The sequence below is a fragment of the Vicugna pacos genome, chromosome 17 (assembly GCF_048564905.1).
Source record: "Vicugna pacos chromosome 17, VicPac4, whole genome shotgun sequence".
In the NCBI taxonomy this organism is placed as follows: Eukaryota; Metazoa; Chordata; class Mammalia; order Artiodactyla; family Camelidae; genus Vicugna; species Vicugna pacos.
The window spans coordinates 28,444,564-28,466,042 of record NC_133003.1 but is presented as its reverse complement, the minus strand read 5'-3'; the positions used below and the strand labels follow the sequence as shown (position 1 = coordinate 28,466,042).

General features: G+C 43.9%; 3 protein-coding genes and 1 long non-coding RNA gene across 17 annotated transcripts in view; 1 reads left to right on the top strand and 3 right to left on the bottom strand.

Annotated features, from left to right (window-relative positions):
* Positions 1-15: 15 nt before the first annotated feature.
* Positions 16-14,920, top strand: LOC140686777 (uncharacterized). 7 transcript variants are annotated; one of them, XR_012060685.1, is made up of 5 exons: positions 126-1,025; positions 2,142-3,319; positions 7,681-7,743; positions 14,248-14,390; positions 14,635-14,920. It is a non-coding gene; the product is annotated as an uncharacterized lncRNA (long non-coding RNA). The 7 variants fall into 7 exon arrangements; XR_012060686.1 differs by having other exon boundaries at positions 2,142-3,324; XR_012060683.1 differs by lacking the exon at positions 2,142-3,319 and having other exon boundaries at positions 16-1,025.
* Positions 4,400-6,858, bottom strand: HTD2 (hydroxyacyl-thioester dehydratase type 2). The gene has a single exon (XM_072941578.1). The coding sequence runs from the start codon at positions 6,856-6,858 to the stop codon at positions 6,358-6,360; it is 501 nt and encodes a 166-aa protein (XP_072797679.1). The 3' UTR covers positions 4,400-6,357.
* RPP14 (ribonuclease P/MRP subunit p14) lies at positions 4,400-13,797 on the bottom strand. 4 transcript variants are annotated; one of them, XM_072941580.1, is made up of 6 exons: positions 13,407-13,797; positions 10,616-10,713; positions 10,429-10,513; positions 8,169-8,245; positions 7,644-7,722; positions 4,400-7,033 (listed from the first exon to the last, which is right to left on the bottom strand). In XM_072941580.1, exons 2-6 carry the CDS (start codon positions 10,690-10,692, stop codon positions 6,977-6,979), a joined length of 375 nt encoding a protein of 124 aa, XP_072797681.1. In that variant the 5' UTR covers positions 10,693-10,713; positions 13,407-13,797; the 3' UTR covers positions 4,400-6,976. The 4 variants fall into 4 exon arrangements, with proteins under 4 accessions (XP_072797681.1, XP_072797680.1, XP_006196511.1 ...); XM_072941579.1 differs by lacking the exon at positions 13,407-13,797 and adding an exon at positions 13,272-13,370; XM_006196449.4 differs by lacking the exon at positions 13,407-13,797 and adding an exon at positions 13,061-13,299.
* Positions 14,921-18,904: 3,984 nt separating the features above from the next.
* The window catches only part of ABHD6 (abhydrolase domain containing 6, acylglycerol lipase), an 83,116-nt gene continuing 80,541 nt past the window's right edge, over positions 18,905-21,479 (bottom strand). For all 5 annotated transcript variants that reach the window (XM_072941556.1, XM_072941557.1, XM_031686384.2 and 2 more), the window contains one exon: positions 18,905-20,021. In XM_072941556.1, coding sequence (XP_072797657.1) covers positions 19,845-20,021 — 177 coding nt within the window. In that variant the 3' untranslated portion in view covers positions 18,905-19,844. The remainder of the gene's footprint in view (positions 20,022-21,479) is intronic.

Here is a 21,479-nt window from a genome sequence, read left to right as displayed (position 1 = left end):
GCCGACCCTCCTACGCGACCGTTGCTGTCAACACGGGCAGCTCTTCGCGCCGCCGCCTCCCGCGGGGTCCTAGAGCCAAACTGTCGCAGTCGCTGCTGCCCTGGACCTAAGCCTCCAAGTTGTAGGCAGTCGCACCGCAGACCCGGCACCTTAGCACCGCGCCTCAGACCTCGTGACAGTTCTCCCTAAGCCATCGCCTCCAGAGATCCTCAGATACAAAGGCACCGCGTCTTGGGCCCTGCTATCCAGGAACCCTCAGGCCCAAAGATCCCGAAACCTCTCAGTGTTGGGCTTTTTGCATTAGGCCCTCAGAAGCTGTTTTCTCAGACTTGAGACCTTTAGAACTGGACCTTTCCCACTGAGGCCTCCTAGGCCAAGGATCTTAAGACCCAGAAAAAAGGGACTTCAGGATTGGACCCTCAGTCCGTGCCCTGCAGATCCAGAGACTTTCTGAAATAAGCCCGTCAAATTCAGGTTTTATAGGGAACTCTCGAACCTGGTTCATCAGACCCAAGGACCTAACAGCTGGGCCCTCAGAATTGGACCCCACAATTGGAGCCCTAGGACTCCAGCAACCTCAGACCCAAGTTCTTTGAACTGGGAACCCTAAAAACTGGGCATTGGTCTAGGAACTCTACCTCTACCCTTTGCCTTAGCTCAGCCCACAAGGCCTTCAAACCTGACAACCCTCAACTCCAGACTTGGCTTCGTCAGTCCCACTATACTGGTTCCAAGAACCCTAAACCCAGAGCTAGAGAACTCTGCGATCAACTTCTCAGCTCCAATTTTGCCCCAGTCTGCTTGAACCCAAGGCCACAATCCGGCCCACCCACAGTGCTCTCTCCCAGGGCAACATCCCAGGACAGTGAAATTAGACTTGGAATTAGATGACCAGGATCTCCAGGGCTCCAGGATTTACCAGCTGAGTGACCTTGAATAAGTTCTCCAAACTCTCTGTGCCCCAGCTCCCCATTTGCAAATTTGATAAAACTGAGATCTGCAAAATTCCATACTTGTACGAAAAGGTTGGTATGAGGAATGTAGTAGGATGCAAGGGGCTCAGCACATACATAATAAAACCTCAGACAATATTAGTTTCTTCCTTCCCCTACAGTTCACAGACGGAAGTTTCTAACTTTCAAGTTTATCTTCCTTAAATTTCTACATTTCAGACAACAAGAGAACAAAATTTCTTGGAAACCCCACAACAATCTGACATCACAGCAAAGGCCTAGAGAGCATCTAAAGGGTAGCCTCCCCAGATCTCAAGCTTAATGGGATTGTTGGGCAACTCCAAGTGACCAACTAACCATGATAGACTGATTTAGGGGCCAAAATTCAGTGGAGAAAGATGTGAAGAGAGAAACATGGAACTTCGTGATTAAGTCCTAAAATAATCAGAACTCTTCCTGCATTTCATGTTTGCCCCACTGTGTTTAAAAGTAACAGTCTGTTAAAGCAAAATTATGTATCACTTAGGGATGACTCAATTTTTTACTTCCATTTCTTTAAGGCAAATGACTTGTTTCATTACAAGAATCACAGAAACCAAAAATCTGCTTTGATCATTTACTCCTATCATGTGCGCTGGCCAAGACTCTTCTCGCATCCTTCTGGTGGGAGTATAAATTGGTCCAACCTTTCCAAAAGGCATTTATACATACAATTCACTTACTGAGTACTTAACCATGTAATAGGCCTGGTACTAGCAACTGGGATTTGACAACACACATCAAGGGCTTTGAAAATATTCTCATGCAGTAATCCCACCTCCAGGAGAGTATCCTAAGGAAATAATCAGAGATCAGTGCAAATATAGAGCACTCAAGGATAAATATCTAATAGGGGATTGGACAAATCATGGTACAATTATAAAAATAACATTTTGCAATGATTAAATATCACAGTACCAAATACTTAATGTCGGGCAATGCTCTTGATATAACAATAAGTAGCAAAAGGCAATATATGCATTTTATGATTCCCAAGTTTTTAAAATTTATTTATAGGAAAAACACCAGGAGAAAGCCCACAAAAATAGTGAGGGTCTCTAAGAAGTAGATTCATGATGCTTTCTATTTTTTTGTTTTTCTGCATTTTTCAAGATGTCACTAATGAAGGTATTTTACTTGTATGATTAGGAAAAAAATAAGTTATTACACAACTGAGTTGCAAAGGTCATCAAATGAGAAACTGTCATCTTCCTCACTATGGAAATGAAACTGAAAGTGCGAAATCAGATGTTTGATGGAATGAAGCCAGAGACTCTCAATCAAGCCTTTCCCTGTTCTCCGGAAATTCTTGCCTGAAGCCTCTCAGAATAAATACTATGGTGGGCCTTATAATTTCATCTTCTCAAATCAGTGCCCTGGGGATCCTGGACTTAACTGGACTCCCCTGATCCTATGGAGACCAGGCCCCAAATCCTATCACTGTCTCAACATCCATTTGGCTTTTGAAGTGGCTCACACTGAAAGTGGGGAAACCTTCTGCAGTCCGCAGCTGATCTCAATCAAATCAGCTTTGCTTCTCGTCTCAAGCTGGGTAAAGCAAATGAGGTCTGGAGTACCTCAGTTGTTGCCACATACACAAGTACTCAGGGCCGGCAGGGGAAAAAAATTCTTACTCTCGTATGTTGCCAAATGTTTAGATGGCCCACAGGTTGTTTATCTAACAACTTGACGTTTGGCCAGACTGACTGAAGATAATGAGTTCTAGCGGATGCTTCTAGACCTGGCAACTGCTCGACAAATCAAATCATAGCTTACAAAAACCTCAGCGTTTCCTAAGCCACATTTTCTCCCAAAATGGTTTTTTCTTTAACTATTCATGATCTGGAAAAAAAAAAAAAAGAACAAAATTCAACTTATATTTGATCATTTTTACTTCCCTTACATGTTGATGTTTTCCATCACAGAGGACTTTTGCTCAGGGTTTATAAGGTCATATGAACTGTGGTCTAGCTAAGAGCCACCCTAGAAATTGATTGTGGCCTAGAAATTGACTATGGAGCTTCCTATTAATCCTGTTCTATTTATACAGTGTCAACATTTGTCTCGGGTTTTCTTATGATTTTGCTCCAAACCAAAATTTCTCTGAAGATGTTGAGAACTCTAGTCTCTGCTGTGTTTGTAGTTTGAATGAAGAAAAGCCAAGAACAAAGGAAGTGAAACATCTGGGACCCTGGAGATACTCAAGTGCAGCCCAAGAGTAATTCCACAGCACTCACATTCTGCTCCAGTAGAGCCCCTTAATAAATCAGGCCAGCACATGAGGCATTCAGAGTGGCAAAGCTGCCCAGAGTGACTGTCAACCTTTGGTAGAGTATGTTTTAATATAAAAACTTAATAGCTGTAATTTAATAGCAATTTTCTTTGGGAATAAATGGGTCTCTTAATCAACTCTAAGAACATAAAAGAAAAATGACTAATAATTCAGCACAAAATGAAAACCTGTGGTTACCTAAGAGGTACCAAGGTGCATTTAGTAGTTTCTTCTTTTTCTAGACGAATACACAAGATGAATGGTGGCTGTGGTGAGGCTCTCCCCCTGTTGCTACTTAAGATCTGCTGCAAAAGAAATGAGTGGCATTTCACCAATACAGAAATGTTTCTAATAGAATATAAAAATCTGTTAACCAATTTTCCAGTACATTAGGCTGAAATTGGCTTAAGATGAGTATATATTTCTATGGCAATCAAACATTTCATAAATTGCAGTCTTATAATGCCCCACGTGAAAAGTGCTAAGACAATTTGTCCTGCTGTTTTAGTCAGTACTTTTGTACTCACTTCCACTTGTGACCCAGTACAGCCAAAGCCACTTCTCAGCTACCTGAGAGAGGATTTCCTAATTTGAGGGTCACTCACACTTTCATTATCATTCTTTCTGGCAACTTGTATAGAGCTCAAAATGGAAAAGCCAACCAGTTAGTTTTTGTTATAGCCAGCTTTAATTTAACGAAGTATGAGTGGTTTGAGAACCTTGGTGCTGAGTAAAAATAACAAGTCATCATTTATAGAGAAGTATCCCCAACTTCTTGCCTACTTCTCTGTTCCATGTATTGATTCACAAAGATCAAAGAAGACCATGACATCTTGGGGGCTTTAAAAAAAAAAAGGAAATGCTCATAATGAGAAGCTACTTTTAAGTTACACAGTATCAGTTATCCGCCAGATCTGACACACTTCTCTCCAAACCATACTTGGCTTGCACATAATTTTCCGTCTTTAGAATAACCGTACCAGCAATTCTGCTCTGAAGACAAACAATCACTGACTGTCAACTTAGAAAAAGTGTAGGTGATAGGTATGAGTGGAAGCCGTCAAGTAACAGTAAGTAGAACTGTAGCAGGGGATAAAATCTAGAACATTCTGAATATAAAAATAATTCTATAAAATGGTGGTTCCAAATACTTTAATACCACATAACAATATACTATCACAGAAACTAACAATACTCCAGTAAGACCCACAGGGTGACAGGAAAAAAGAAATGCTCTGCAGCCAGGCAGGCCTGTTTGAATCCCAGCTCTGCTGCACACTAGCTGTACAACTTTGGGCAAGTCACACAGCATCAGTCTGTCTCCTTGTCTATAAACTGGGAAGTTACTTAACATCACAAAATTGTTTCAAGGATTACAGTTAATGTAGAAAATTGGCTCATCATTGAAAAAAATAGTAGCTTATAGTATTGATCACGTCACGTTCCACTTGTGGACCCACTTCAGGACTGCTGCTAAGTCCCCAGACGAGTTCTGCAGCAGTAGCTAATTTTGGCTTCAAGTCCCTATTTTGTGCCTCAAGTTCCTCATTTTGCTTTTCAACGTCGTATCGAATTTTTGGCATGTGTAGTGTTTCACTTACAAATACACCTTCTTCAGGTGGATCTGAACCTGCACCTGCTGCCCATTCTGAAACTCATGATAATGGCATCCTTGCTTCTCACACTGATTTTGGCTTTTTCATCTCAACATCACAAACTAGAATATGGAACAATATTAAAGTTTAAAAATACTCACTTTATTTATATGCGTCCTGCCCTCTAGTGACTAGACTTCTTTCTAGTAATGTTTAACCAATCCCCTTAATGTAAAATAAATAAATAAATAATCTACTTACTGAGCCACCAGCAGGAGGAAAAATCTTCTTCCAGGAAATGTGGGTTGACACAACCAATTATACTTGATTTTACCTTCCTGATCAAGCATCTGGCTATGGTCAGAGCCACCATCTAAAGCCACAAAACACAGGCGGACCATATATATGTTCTATTACAGACTCTTGTCTTAAAAAGTGTTGGCTGTGTTGGGGATGACCATTTAGTACTAATACATTAGGCACATTTCCTCTCTAATACCCCTCACCTCTTAAGAACTTGGTCACTGTGTTCCTTAAACATTTTATTACAATTTTTTATAACAAGCATATATTATTTATATAAAGGGGGGAACCCTACAGTATTTTCAAGAGAGGAAAAAAATCTGGATTACTAAAGTAGAAATTTTGCATTCAAGAGCTATTCTAGGTTTAGAATACTGACAGAGATTGGCTGATATCCTGAAAGACTGGTCTATTATCTAACTTTTGGCCAGTTAGCTTCAAATCCAGGGAAACTTCAAAGCTCATTCACAGAAGAGAATGGGCAGCAGTAGAATCTACTGTTTTCAGGCCATGTCTTGTGCTTAACTAATTGTATCTGTCATCTCCAGCCATCCTGTGTCATAGGTGTTGTTATCCCTGTTTTATAATGAGACCAACGTAGCTGAGTCCATATCTGCACACAAGCCCTCCTCCAATAACAGGAAAACTATCTGAAGGGCAAGAGCCACTGAAGGTGCAACAAGATGCCATCTTGGTGTAAACAGTAACAAACTGCAATAAACTCTGACCCAGAAAGTGCTGAAGAACAGAAGCTAAGAACATTTACTGGTAAAAGATAAGTGTTCCAAGATGACCCAATTTCTATCATTGCCTTCAGTAATTAAATGCCAGCTAGTTATAAATTCAGTGAGGAACCTGTTCTACCCAGATATAGGTAGGTTTGTGTCATCCAAAATGCAAATCTAACTAGGTCTGAAATCCCAAAAGTAGAACCTTTAGCTATATGATAATTTTCCCAGTATTTTTTCAACTTTAAAACCCTAGGCAGATGACAAATACACTTAAGTCTGTGTGAAGCATAAGGCCAAATTGTAATGTGGGCAGCTGAACACCTCTTCACCTGCTCCTCTCCCCTAATATGGGCTTCTGGGTCTATGAGCTATTCCTTGGTGAAGAACCACAATCCCTGTTTTCCTCAGAGGCTCTTCAATAGTAGTAACACTGATGTCTGAACTTGCATCTTTAAAGACATATTTCAGGATTTGGTAGTTTCTGGGACCATAACTTTAACCCAGCCTTCCATAACAGTCTTTTTACTTTCTGGTACAAAACATGACACTGCAATAATAGCAACGAGCCGCTTCAGCCTTTTCACTTCCGCAGAAGCCAAAACAACTTCCCCAGTATATAAGGGCGCTGGAAAGTTAATTTCCTGGGAAAGAAATACACAGCCTGGCCCTGGCATTTTAGTACCCAGGAGAGCTGAAATAAGTCCATTGATCAAAACTCCATGTACAATTGTCTTTCCAAACCTGGTGTGTTTTGCAAAATCTTCATCTAAATGCAAAGGATTGACATCCCCTGTTAATTCTGAGAAGGTAGCCACATCCCTCTGCGTGAAGGCTCTGCTGAGTTCAGCCCGGTCTCCAACTCTGATGTGCATGTGCTCTAAGTGCTGCCTGTTGGGCACTGACAGGCAGATTCTCCTCTGAAGCCTACCCAACCAGAGTCGATGGGTGGAAATTGCTGGGAGCATCTTCAGAGCCCTCAAATTTCATCAACAGGAGCTTTTAGGTTGCTTCAGCCTTCAAACATTATGCTGGCACCAAAAAGTACCTTTGAGAGTGAGGAATATTTCTGAAACTGAAGACTATTCAATTCAATACTAGTTCCCTACTATTACCAGATAATGCAAGGAGAAATGGAGAAACCTGTAAGAGAAAGAAAAAAGTTTAAGGCAATATCCAGAGAAAACTGCAGTGGAACACGGGGCAGTACAAAAACATGTGCAATTGTATAGGATAAGCCAAACTGATGCAGTAGCATTATAAAGAGCATCCTGAGAGGCAGACTCGGATAAACACGTGGTCATGATAAGCTCAGAAAGAGCATTCCAATACATAAAGTACTAGGTGTTAAGAAATACATGAAAAGTTAAGGCTTTTCCACAAGAGTTCCAAGTTTTATCCCAAAACTTCCTCCACGCTTCCTCTCATATTTTCGTAAGTAATGAAGTCCTGGGTTTTCCCCTCCCAGCTACATAATGTTAACCATACTAGATTTATCCAAGTACAAAGATGGGACCCATATTAAAAAGTAGTTTGAAGTGGGGCGGATATAGCTCTAGTGGTAGAGCGCATGCTTAGCATGCATGAGGTCCTGGGTTCAATCCCCAGTACCTCCTCTAAAAATAAATAAATAAACCTAATTACTTCCCCCCTAAAAATAAAATAAGTAAATTTTTTTAAAATGTGTTTTTAAAAAAATTAGTTTGATCTACCACTCAGACTCATGTGGAATATGTGAAGGGGCTGTCTTTACCTGAATCACTCTGAAAGCACATTTCTTGCCTTTGTAGGATCCTAACAGGGTCAAAGAGCTCCACAATTTGACAAGACCACTACGGAGAGATCAAGAAAGCGTAAGTAAAGATGTGCCCCTGCAACATCTCCCTAGAACTTTTGTCCGTGATGGTCCAGAAAATACTTTCTACCAGAAAATCTATTTAAATGAGAAAACTTCAAAAGTAAGAGCATAGTATGTCATAGGCAGAGAATAAAATGAACCTCAATTAGAAATGTTTCTAAAATACACACTTCTGAGTTTGCAACCATGACTATCAATTGGGAGACACTACAGTTGTAAGCAAATCACAAGTCTGACTTCTCTGAGTGTAAGATCCTGGTGGATGAATGTTCATAACCTCCCCAGTTTAAACTTCCAAAAGCTGCTCAAGAGTTCACGATGACACAACTCTTCTTATTCTTAGAAGAGGGTACTTTTGCTCTGTTTCTCCATCCGTCTCTCTGTTCCGCTAAACTAGAAATGTTCCACTGTCTGTCGTACCTGCTACATATTCTCAAGATGGCTGACAAGGTCTTCTCTTCGTAGGTCAGAATGTCCAGGGGTAAGGCCGCACCAACCTAAGTGTGGGAGAAGGCTATCAGCAGACTATCGTCACCATGACTCCTGAACTCTAATAACTAACCCTGACAGTACTTTATTTAACAGTGCTGGAGCAATGGGCCTGCTGTTTTACAGCTCCCCCTGCCTGGAAAGTTCTTCCTGGACCTCTTCCTATTGCTAATGCCTCTTCATCCTTCTTGAGCCTTCGTTTAAATTGCTCCTTTCCTGATCCCCAAGATGAAGCTCACTTGCTTGCTACGCTCTTTCATACAGAGGACCCACACACTTCCTCTTTCATAATACTCATCATTCTTGCTGTTAATTGTTGAACACGGTTTCCTACTAAAATAACCAAGACCATTAGTCCATGAGGCAGAGGTCATGTCTGTTTGTTTACAACTATACCCCAGGAACCAGCTGTTAAAGTTGACATATAGAAGGTGCATGGGTTTTTTTTCCTTACACTTTTTATTTTGAAAAATTAGAGTCACATAAGTTTGCAAAGAAATGTACAGGAAAATTCCATGCACCCTTCACTCAGCCTCTCCCAACAGCAACATGTTGCATAACTATAGTACAATGTCAAAACCAGAAAACTGAAACTGATGAACTATTCAGACTTTGCCAGCTGTACACGCACTCCTAACCGATTGCACGTGTACATGTGGAGCTCTGTGCAATATGACCACACTGGTTGTTTCACGTAACAGTTACCACAAACAGGATAAAGAGCTCCACCGCCACAAGGCTCTCTCCTTCTACCTCCTTACAGCCACACCCACTACCCCCTCATCCCCAAACCCAGGCAAACATTAATATTTCTCTAGATTATACAATTATGATAATTATGTTATTTCAAGAGCGTTATTTAAATGGAATCCCCCAGTATATTACTTTTTAGGATTGGCTTTTTCACTCCACATTATTCTCTGGAGATTTGGTCAATTTGTTATGTATGTCTATGCTTTGTTCCTTTTCATTATCGAGTATATTCCTGGTATGAATGGTACCACAGTCTGTTTAACACTTCACTCACTGAAGGACACCTGGCTTATTTCTATTTGGGGCTCTTACTGATGAAGTTGCTATGAACATTCTCGTACAAGTTCTTGTGACGACCTAAGTTTACACTTCCCTGGGATAAATGCCCAGGTATGCAGTTGCTGGGCTGTATGGTAGTGTTTTTTTTTTTTTTTAAGGAATCTGCCAAACTCTGTTCCAAAGTGGCTGTATCATTTTACATGCCCACCAGCAAAGTATGAGTGACCTAGCTTCTCTGCATCCTCACCAGCATTTAGTGTTAGTCACTGTTTTTCACTTCAGCCATTCTGCTAAGTGTGTAGTGAGGTCTCATTGTGTTTTTAATGTGCATTTCTCTAATGGCTGATGATGTGAAACATCTTTCTGTACATGTGCTTTGTTGCCAACTGTATATCCTTTTTAGTGAAATGTCCATTCACACATTTTGCCCATTTCCTAACTGGATTGTTTCGGTTTTTTGGTTTTTTTCCTACTATTGAGCTGTAAGAGTTCTTTATATACTCTAGATATTAGTCCTTTGTCAGCTATGTGGTTTGCAAATATCTTCTTCTAGTCTGTAATTTATTTTTTCTTCCTCTTTACCAAGTCTTTTGCAGAGTAAAAGTTTTTAACTTTGATGTGTTTGACAGATTTTAATTTGACAGAAGATAAGAATCAGGAAATAATTTCCTGAGAATCATCTGTCTTTGTTCTCTCTCAAAACTCTACTTGTTTTCAAGTGAATGCTAGAACAGGACTACTCCCAGTGCTGGTCTGCGAGGAGGAGCTGCACCAGAATGGAAATCAACAATCTCAGTGAGCACACTGTTTAGTTCAGCTCAGTTTTCTTCACTGAAGACTTTCTCTAAAGGAACTGGCATGCTGATTTACATTCTGGTACAAGTCACAAACCCTTACAATGGGCAAAAAAAAACCAGTGTGCAGGTTGCCAGTCTGGACCACACTTTGAGTAGCCATACAATAAACACCTGTCTAACAAGTTCCTGGTCAACATGAAGGCATATTGAAACAAACCTACCCAAAACTCATCACTTCTGAAAGTCTGCTTCTGCAATTTCAAATACAGTTTTAAAGTTTTAAAATAATGTTTAGAAAAGTGTCCTTTCAGTATGTCTTACAAAGGTCTTAGGAGACTTCAAACTACCAACTGATTCCATACCTCCCCAAACAGGTCCTTTAGGGCTGAAATAAGCAGCTGCTTGAATTGTGCAACATTCAGTTCAATCCCACGATCTTGAAATTCTCTGCGAGAAACATTAAGAAGAAAAAATGGGTTGTATTCAATTCTACGCTATTCAAATTCATTAAAAAGCCGTCAAAAATAGAACTCAAGGGACTGAACTTACAGGCGGACTTTCATGTAGTGGTGCTCAGAGGGGTTTTTGTAAACTATTCTTTCATATGTGGCAGCTGGGGCTGGCATCTTTTCCACTGCTGATCACACCTGCATAAGAGTCAAGAGGACTGGCAATTACCAATATTCAAGCTGCTTTTTCACTTTTTTAATGAGAATCTGACCTATCTGATTTTTTTTTTAAGAATTCTTAGTATAAGAACTCATCTAATTCTGGTGAAACTGATATGCCCACACATACACAAAGGAAGTTTCTGTATTTTATACATACCAGACCACTGTAGTCTTATTGAAATCCCAGCGAACATTTGCCCTGAGTACTCAGCTCTGTTGCTCAACATTTCACCTGCCTTAGGTCATGTCTTCAAAATAATCCCATGAGATGAAGCTATTAGTATCCCCATCTTTGAGGACATTGAGCCTCAGCAAAAATAGGTAACACTTGCCCAAATGCACAGAGATTCCAACCACTCCTGGCCCCCTCGAGACCACTCTGGTATGATGCCTCTTATGAAAAAAAAAAAAAAGTAAACACATAAAGCAGTCAAATCTGGGACCTAAAGACCCTCTTCTGGTTTACTCTCAGTCAACACAGAACATGAACAGGAGAATGAGAGGAGACAGTTCTGCTGTCCTCCCGCCATGTTCTCTCAGTCCGGGAGCCAGTTCCGCACAGGGCTATTTGGCAGCCTTGTGAAAGACTTAAGTCCAAACAGCAAAGGTCCTGAGAAGAGGAATTCTTGCAATGGGCACTCAAGCCACTTCTAACAGGTCTGGAACTTTCAAGAACTCAGAACGTGTAGAGAATCCCCATCCTTGGCTCCACCCCCACCTCACTCTCACTCCGGATGGCTCCTAATCCTTCGAATTCTAGCTTAAAGTTCACCTCTTCCAAGAATATCACCTCTTCGGGGAGGCCTTCTCTGACACCCTGTTCTAAGTTAGGTTCCCCTGTAATGCAATCTTTTAACATTGTCTATTTATTTAATATCTAGTTTCCCCACTGACAGTACCAGGAAACTGAGGCCCAACCAAGGAAAGGGATGCTTCCAAGGTCACAAAGCTATAGACCAGCATTCACAAAAACCTCTCTGGGCCCAGTTCCAACCACTCCCAGGTGATGATCTCAAGAGAAAATGAAAAGTCGGGGTCAATCAGCTACATCCAACTATCCATTCAGCAAACACAAATGCTGTGTCTGACACAGTATTCAACAAACACTTTTTAAATACATGACTGATTGAATGGTGGTAGTGTGACACCTATACGTTCAAGAGTATCTTTGGTCTCAGGCCTGCAGCAATAGTTACGTGGGGCTTCTTTCCCAATCACTAGTCTCCCCTGACTAAAAGGGCAAGGAGAACGCGACCCTCACTCATTTCATTCATTGCCTGGCACATGATAGGTGTTTATTAAGTGTTACTACCCTGGTGGAGCTGGCTGCCTGAGGGAGACGGGGAGGGGAACTGGACCTGGGACTTACAATGCCAGTAACAGCGAAGACTTAATGAGTATTCTGGAAACGGATAGCAGTGATAGTTGTACAACAATGTGAATATACTTACTGCTTAATACTTACTGGTAAATGTTATGTTTATTTTACAAAAAAAAAAAAAAAGAAAAAGACTTAAGGAGCAAGTGTTTATTGGGCAGTCACCCGTGACAGGCCTAAGCCTCGGGTAAGTGACAGCACTGCCCCCTCTACAGGTTGTCCTGAGCCTAAAGGACATGATGCCTGGGAAGCCCTGCCTATGGCCTAGCATATACACCTGGCTCACCAGGGAAATGTGAACACTTCTATAGTAGCTGTCACCATCATCTTTGAAGTCAGACTTTTTGATGGCTGCAGGAATGCTCATTACCTGATCTATTAAAAATACGTGTCCCTGCTTCCCTTCCCAATATAGTCTCTGGAACAGCCAGAATGACCCTACTAAAACCTAGTCAAGTCACATCATTCCTCTGCTCAAAACCTTGAGCAGGTTCCACTCTCAGTCAGAGTAAAGCCAAAAATCTTCCCGCATACTGGAGATACTCTTCCTCCAGAGAGCCACATGGCTCATTCCCTTGCTTCCTTTATGGCTCTGCTTAACGTCACCCTTCGATTTGTCCCACTGGCATTTCTATCTAACATCACCCCTCACCTCTGCTCTACTTTTTCCGCGTACACTCACCACTTCCTAACAAAACCATTAAATTCACTTAGTCTTTGAACTCCCCTCTCACACTCTAGCGGACTGTACATTCTACAAGAAACGGGGATCTGTCTTGTTCACTGCTATTTCCCAAAAATCTGAAACAGTGCATCGTATACAGCAGACATTCAATACATAGTTCTGGGACGAAACCAATGATTTTTAAAATTAAAAAATAAACCCGAACTCCTACTGTTGGGCACTTGTTTTCGACTAAAGTCCGCCATTGCGTTCGTGCCCACCTGGGGCTGGACGCATGCGCTTTGCACATGTGGTCCCGCTCGGTCCTGTCAGCCGCCCTTAGTGCTCGCGGTCGCACCGTTGAGACGCCTGTAAGAGCCTCAAGGTATAGAGGTAAGTGAAAAGAGCAAGCGGGGGCAATAAGCAGTAGGGTATGTTAGCGGCTGAGCCTCGCCTCCTGCTCGCGGTGTCCGCGGCCAGAGTTAAAGGTACCTCACACGACTCCTCGCTGTCCGCCGTCGCTCCCGCACTGCGCATGCGCCCTGGCACGCGCGTTCACGCGTCACCAGCACGGCCAACTGAACCCACTCCCGAAGAACGGCCGCTCTGCTATGGGCTTCCGCCTACCTGCTCTCCGTCGGATAGCCTGACGCCTCCCTGATTCCTATTCAAAGCTTGGCGCGCCCTCCAGTGGCCAAAGACTGGATCCGGGAACTCCGGGGATATTTATGTTTGGCCTCTGTCTACCCCGGCCCCGGATGCGTGAGGTCTAGGGCGGAAATGACGTCACCGCGCTGCGTTCTCGTCAGGACCCAGCCTTGACTCTGAATCTGAGACTCGTCAGGCTTTGCGCCCTCTGGTGGCCACTCTGCAGAAAGCCAGATTTAGTAAACAAAAATGCAGATTGCCTAGTTAAATGTGAGTTTCAGATAATGAATGAGATATCCTTATACGAAAAAGGTATTCAATTTTGCTAGGCATCCTGTATTTTATCTAGCAACCCCAGGAGGTGCGAGTAAGAGAATGGGGCACAATCTCTCAGGCATCTCCAGTTATCTGAGGGCGGTGCTCTGGGGGAAGCTCTGGTGCTCTGGATGATTGTGAGCCCTCTGCAGCTAACAATCACAGCAGGTAGTGGTCGCGTGCAGCAGCCAGTAACCTGGGAAACACATCAGCAGCGCCCACTACAGGCAGGGACTATGGGGGCAGCTCATCAGTCATGGTGAAAAAGAAGCTCCTGCCCATTTAAGTCGAAACCATCTCCATCAGGCAAGTGAGCAGCAGGACAGCCTGGTCCCCAGCATTTCTGAAATATATTTAAATGATGGAGGAGTAAAGTCACCTTAGAAACCTGTCCCGCAAAGAAAGGTCCCAGGACTCCGGGAAGGGAGAATTTGGGGAGGGATAACCACCTTGTGATTAAGCAGCCTACTGCTGGAGAGGCTCAAGATTCTTTCTTAAAATTCAGAGATCCTCTCCCAGGGATTTGTGGTTTCCCTACAAAGAATTCACACCTCCCGACCCCCAATTTCTTTGGCGGATTCTACATCAGCATTACAGGAACCTGAGAGATCTGTGGATTCTGACCTGCAAGAGCCTCAAGGTATAGAGGTAAGTGAAAAGAGCAAGTGGTGGCAGTAGGCAACAGTAATGACCAGCATGACCCCACAAACCAATGTAGGGTCTTCTCTGTTTATACGTATAGAGCCATAACATAAGCTGCTCCATGTTGAGCAGCACAGATTTTAAAACTTATATACATTTTCCTTATCTGCTGACCTGGACATGTCTTAGTGTTATAGATAATGACTAGCTAACTAGGAGAGAGTTAATTTTGCTTGTTTCAAAATTCCAGGGGCTGGCCTTCAGGAGGTGGAAGCAGACCAACCTTGGAGTAAAAGAGTGATTACACATAAAGCCATCGAGATGATGCTGACCAGACCATCACATGATCAGTCTTGAGATCATTACTGGAGTTGACTGTGTTGTTCTACACGTAGCTTCCCTGCATGTGCACCCCTGAAACTCCCCTTTAAAACCTTTGTCCTCTAAGCAGCAACTAGGAGATGGTCTCAGACATTAGTCCACCATTTTCCCAGGTTGCTGGCATCCTGAGTAAAGCAACTTTTCCTTTTCACTAACATTTGTCTCTTGAGTTTTGGCCTTTCGAGTGGTGAGAAGCCAAACTTGGGTTTGGTAGTGGTCTCATCCAGTTACACATACGTACGTATGTATGTATGTATGTACACACACATGTATGTCAGTATAATCCCTAGAAGGGTTCCAAGTACACTGATGGAAGAAGGGTGGAACTGTGGGAAGGGTGTAGGAGACGCTCACATTGTTTTAGCATTCTTTTTGTTTATTTTCGGGACAGGGCATCATTTTTTAACACTGGTAATTGTTAAATAAAATTCAGGACCTGCCCCTTATGGGCACAAGAGGGAGCCCTAGACCACAGCACCTGCATGCCTCTCCTTTCACCTTGGAAGAACAGACTCTTCCTCAAAAGGTCACCTCCCACTCCACCCACCAAGGCAGGAGAAAGGGAGCCGGGAATGAAGGCTTTCTGTCCTTTCTCTACAATCCTGAAATCTAAGAAAAATCCAGAAACCAAATCTTTCTTTGCCTGGTGCAATGCTTAATCTGAACTGAGGTGAAGCTTTTTATAGCTTTTGTCCCAGTTGCTGTGGAGATGCACAGTGTACAGCAGAAATGTGAATGCATTTGATCAAAGGTGGCCCCAGACCCCACTGGGAGTGTTACACAATCTGAACATTTCCAAATTCAGCATCACATCTGGCTCTGTGAGATGTGGCAAGGGATTGTACACCTACACTCACATTAACAGCTGCCCTTCAGTGACAGTTACACAGTTACAGCCAGCTTTGACCTTTGGTCATTGGGATTGTTAACCCTAGTGCCACTTTCTGCCCCTAATCCTTCCTTCTTCTCTTACCCCTGCTGGAGCTTGGCAGCCTCCTAGGTGTGCCCTGAGGGTCCTAGTCATTGCCTTAAGAGTTTAAGAGACCAAAGATCCAGAAATCATGGAAAGTTTCCTCCAGGAGCCAAGGGAGAGGGACTGTCCAGTTGCTAGAAGGATATCTTCTCCCTTTCACTGACTAGGCTACTAGTTACACAAGACCCTCATCCCATCACAGGCACTGGCAACTCCAGGCCCATGTGCTGGTGATATCCAGCCGAGAGAGCAGCAACGCTGGGCCCCAGGGCACCTGTGGACACCAGGACAGCAGCCCCGGCACAGTCGCCCCCATGGCCTACCTACCTACCCATCGCAGGTAGTTTGAGGACATTTCCACTGCCCCATCTGTGACCACTCCCACCCTTTTTTGCCTCCTTTCAGGCAATGGACAGGTTGTATGGACATCATCCAACTTGGGAGGGATGATGGAGAGGGAGAAGTGGCTGATGGGCAAGGCCCAGGCTGAATGGGTAAAGGAGTGATGTTGGAAGACGAAAGATGAAGGATTAGAAGAGTCATGATTCTAACTGTTAGGGTTGAGTGCATCTGTGTGTGGCTGTGTGTGTGGGCGATGGAGACGGATATGAGGCAAATAAAGTGATGAAACAGAGAGGAGTGGGGGAGGAGAGACTAAGTTAAAAAAAAATGCTCCCAAACCTGGCCAAAGAGTATTTCAGCAAACATTTCTGAAACAGATACAATAAACTGCCACTTTTAATAAGAGACTTCTTGGTCTAGCACTGTTGCTGAACCCCAGTTTATGTGCCTGACTCAGTGAGCCAAACTGTAATCAGTTTGGAGCAGAGAAAGGTTTACTGCAGGGTCAAACAAGGTGAACTGGTGACTCGTTCAAAAGACCAGAACTCTTCAAAGGCTTTCAGGGAATAGTTTTTAAAGGCAACATTTGGAATGAGGGCTGCAGGGTGCATGGCCTTCTTCCAGTTGGTTGGTGGTGAGGTAGCACAGTGGTGTTTCAGGAAACTTAATCAACAACCTTCAGGTCCCAAACAGTCTGGGGTCTAGTTCTTTTGCGTAGCATTTGGTCACCATCCCCCACTGGGTGGGGGTCTCAGTTCCAGCAGAGCAACTCAAAGATGCACATCAGATTGTTATCTCTACCCCGAGGAGGAACTAGGACTCTGACTTATCACTGAACTATTGTTTGCTGACTGCTTTCCCTTTGTTTCTGCATTCCCTCACTTTCTTAATGAGTGACTGCTTGAATTTGCTCTTTGGAATGCAGGGAAGGCCTAGGAGACTAAAGTCTTTTTGTACAAACAAGAAATGGGGGACACAGAAAGGTTTTTATACCCTGGGGGGGTCCCCCAGAAGAGCCCTGCTCAGTCTCAGTACAGGAAGTCTCTGGGTGTTAAAATGTGCGCCCATCATTTTAGAATCATGTTAATTAACTAACCAATCCATGATGGTCCTGAGATCAACACCCAGGACCTGGAAAGTAAATAAGGGGGCCTACACATTTATATTTAACTAAAACCTAAAATTTGTCTGAAGGCAGCGGGAAAGCACTGGCTGGTAAGAAGTCCAGGGCCTGGACCTTGCCCTTCAAAGGGCACCTGCACTGACACCACGCAGGGCCTCCCAGCCGCTTCAGCAACGAGTAAAGTTCCCAGGGATGGGGAACTCGGGGAACCAAACTGAAGACAGATTTACACACACCGGCAGCACCATCCAATGGATACGTGCCTTGCCTCAGTCACTCCTGGTGTCCCCTCTGCCCAGAACAAGAAGCCCAGACTAATGGCAGATGGAGTTCTAAACACTGCTGGTCCCTCAGCTTCTTCCACATCTGCTTGGAGGGTCCCTCCCCAGCAGCCCTGATGAGCCGGCTCCAGGCAAGAGCCCACGTGATGCCTGGGGCTTTCCATTATTTCAGAAGCTTCAGGCAGCCTTCCAAGGGGAGCTGGGACAGTGACCCCTTTCTTCTTTCTAAGGCTGTCGTTAAAGGCACACTTTCCAGAACCCAGCGGGGTGTGGCACGGGGACCCGTCAGCTGGCAGTCACCTCTTCATAATCACAAAGGCGGGAAGCGGGGGCGCAAGGAGGAGCTGTGCTTTTCGGCTTTCGAGTCTTGCTAGCACTGTGGGAGCAGAACTGCAGGGCCAAGAGAGGGCTGTGAAAACCCCTGGCAGGTTTGTCAGAACTGACTCTTTCATGTGCTCTGCTCACGACTTCCAGTGATGCTTCCAGTGACAGTGGAGGAGGCGGGAGCCGCGTCCTGCTGCACACCTGCGCACTGCCCTTCCAGGCGGGAGGGACAGCACACGCCCCCGTCCGCATGACCCCGCTGAGGGTGCAGTGCCACGGCAGGTGATCCTTAGTCCAACCCAGGGCGTAACTCCCATACCTAATAGGGTTACACACCTGAGATGCTACTGATCCCAAGTCTCGGGCTTCTTCTGTGACCCTGAGGAAACTAATGCCCAACCCCCTACCAGGACCGACCCCTCCCAGCAGCTCACTAAACTCAGAATTCCTGGTGAATACGGGAGATTGGAACAAGCAACAACATGTCTAATATCTACTTCCTTTTCGACTTCACTGATTTTTTTGCTCTCACTTGTATTATTTCCTTCTAATGTTTCCTAGGTTTGATTTACTTTTCCTCCTTCCTAGCTTCTTAAGATAGAATTATCTATTTTCAGCCTTTTTTCTTTTCTAATATGTGTAATTTGGCCTAGAAATTTCCCTCCGAGTGCTGCTCCAGCTGCATCTCACAAGTTTGACGTCGCATTTTCCTATCTTCTTGTTTTCAAGATCTGTATTCTGCTTTTCCTTGATAAATAAAAACATTCAGACCAAGTCCCGAATTCCAGTATAAACCACAAAGTTCACCTCACTTTGAAACAGTGAGTCTCCTGGGGAGCTTAGGTTTCTAAATGCCACAGAGAAGGTCAAAATGACGTCTGATGATGTCCTGCCTTTTGTTTTTGATACATAATTTCAATTGAACAAAAATTCATGATTTATGAAAATGAAACTCGTAACTCAAGCAAGCAAGGTCTTCTAATATCTACAGAACAAGCCTTACTTTAAAAACACATTTTAAAGTTAAGAGACAGTCTGCCAGTGCTGCACTTCACTAAGAGCTCTAGAAAGAGAACCCACTTGCATACTGCCAATCTAGACTGATTAAATTTATTTCATGTCATTGTGGTCACTTTTACAGCTGTTTAGACTTATTTTCAATCACATTATTGTCCACAGAATTCACAGAATTCATTAACAAGCTAATACTGTACATCCAAGGGTTTTCAGTAGCCCAGCAAGATAGAAAAGAGGCCCACGAGGTGCTTGTGAGTGGAACTCGAGTCTGATTATCTAGACAGATGTCTACAACGTTATTGCTTTATTAGTCCTGTTTTTAAAGAGAATAAATTATCCCAGGAACCCCACCACCACCAATGTTCTTCCTCCTGCAGCTTTCGGGGTTCAGTTGCAACATATCTGACACGAGGGTGCCAATCAAGTCACCCACCTGTGTTCCCCGCAGCCCCGAGGGCTGGCTGAGGCAGTACACGCCCTTCCGCGTGTGTAAATATTTCCTACAGGCTGCCATGTTCCTCCCTGGTTTTGCAGCTGATGCACTTCATTCATGTGTGGGACTCTAAGTAAAACTTAAATTAGAGATAAACAAGAGGGGCTTGGTGAATGGGGACTAATGCTCCTAAAACAGCCACGGACCATGCAGGGGAGAGTGTCTAAAGCGACAGAAATACCTCGAGTCTCAGTCTGTAAGGAGCATCTCAGAGAAAATGTCCTCAGTGGTTGTGGTCCGGGATGGGCACTTAGCGACGTGAACCTGAGGACTTCTGGGTAGATTTCATGGATGGGTTTTCTTATTTTGTTCCACATGAGTTTGCATTTTGCAAAAAAACATCTTGGAGCTCTCCTCGTGGCCCTTGAAGCTCTGTGGATCTGTAGAGACTGGGGCCGGGGCACTGGCTTTCTCAGGTGGCTGCTCCCACCACGTTTGGGGCAGGATCCCTGAGAAGTGGTGGCCATGTCAGATTTGGGAGACTGGAGTGGATGCTGGGTGCAGAGCGCAGGCTGCTGTCAGGGCCTCAGTCCAGCTTCTTGTTGTTGTCTGCGTTGTGCACGGAAGCTAAGAAGTCAACGAGGAGCTTGGCTGTCTTCCTGGGTCTCTCCATCACCACCGAGTGCCCACAGTTTTCCAGGAGTTCCACCTGGCAGTTGGCGATTGACTTTGCCAACATGTCTGCCCCAGACACATCAAGCACCTGCAGGACAGGAGAGGAAACTAGATGGAGAAGATTCAGATGCCTGTGTGCACTCCATGGACAGAGCTTCCATCCAGGCCTGGCTGGGGTGATTTTTAGGACTAAGTCGCTTCAGTGTTGGGCCTTGTTGCCCTCTGATGGAAGCGACCACTTGCCTCATGTTTTGTGTGTGTGTGTGTATTTTTATTGACATGTAGTCAGTCTACAATGTTGTGTCAGTTTCTGGTGTACAGCACAATGCTTCGGTCATACAGGAACATACATATATTCATTTTCATATTTTTTCACCATAAGTTACTACAAGATATTGAATATAGTTCCCTATGCTATAAAGTATGAACTTATTCTTATCTATTTTATATATATATATTAGTTAGTATCTGGAAACCTCAAACTCCCAATTTATCCCCCCCACCCCGTAAGCATAAATTTGTTTTCTTTGGCTGTGAGTCTGTTTCTGTTTTGTAAATAAGTTTGTCTTAGCTTCCATATATAAGTGATATGATACGGTATTTTTCTTTCTCTTTCTGGCTTACTTCACTTAGAATGACAATCTCCAGGCCCATCCATGTTGCTGCAAATGGCATTATTTTGTCCTTTTTATGGCTGAGTTGTATTCCATTGTATAAATATACCACGTCTTTATCCAGTCACCTGTCAATGGACATTTAGGTTGTTTCCATGTCTTGGCTACTGTACACAGTGCTGCTAAGGACATCGGGGGGGGGGGGGGCACGTATCTTTTTAAGGTACAAATTAAGGTCAAATGCCTCATGTTTTATTCTGCAACTTGGTGTCAGAAGTTGTGTTGCTGCCGGCATTACTGAGGTAGAAATACAGTCCCTGCCCTGAGGAGGTCCTGGTCTGGGGGGAAGCCAGAGAGAAACGCACTGCATTGTGGCAAGGGATCTGATGGGGGAGGATCATGGAAGCTGAGAAACCACAGGGGAGAGGAATTCATGAAAGAGGGAGCAGCACAAGGGTGACAAGTCGTGGCCATGGGGACAGTGGGTGGCTCGGTCCTGTGTGAGTGGGGAAGGGCTCCTGTCCTCCAATGTTGGGGAGTCAGTATTTTAAAGAACAGAATTAATGCCAAAAGATCATGATGAACAAAATATCAAAATTACAAATAAAGACAGAATCTGACCCTGCACAGAACACACCTTGCCCTAGTCCCAGCTCTGCCATGCATTACAGTGGTCGGTGCTGGAGGGCAGGGATCCTAAATGTCCTGGTCCCTGCTGTATCCTCAAAGCCTGAGACTGTACCAGGCACATACTAGGAGCTCAATATAAATCTGTTAGCTGACTTAAATGTATAGGCATGCAGTTGGTGGGTCTGTCCCTTTGCTAGTTTGTTCATTCACTTTCCTGTTTGTTCCCTCACTCACCATGTACTCTGGGTCTCCAACATACCCGGCACTGTGCTCGCAGGGGGAAGGGACATACAGTAATAGAC

What these genes read in the sequence shown, in the direction of transcription:
- HTD2 (XM_072941578.1), bottom strand. Translation starts at nt 6,858, where the DNA reads ATGCTCCCAGCAATTTCCACCCATCGACTCTGGTTGGGTAGGCTTCAG.
- RPP14 (XM_072941580.1), bottom strand. Translation starts at nt 10,692, where the DNA reads ATGCCAGCCCCAGCTGCCACATATGAAAGAATAGTTTACAAAAACCCC. An exon ending in ATCTTGAGAATATGTAGCAG is followed by an intron (nt 7,723 to 8,168) that starts GTACGACAGACA and finishes ATCTCTCCGTAG; the next exon opens with TGGTCTTGTCAAATTGTGGA. An exon ending in GTGCTTTCAGAGTGATTCAG is followed by an intron (nt 7,034 to 7,643) that starts GTAAAGACAGCC and finishes TTTCTCTTACAG; the next exon opens with GTTTCTCCATTTCTCCTTGC.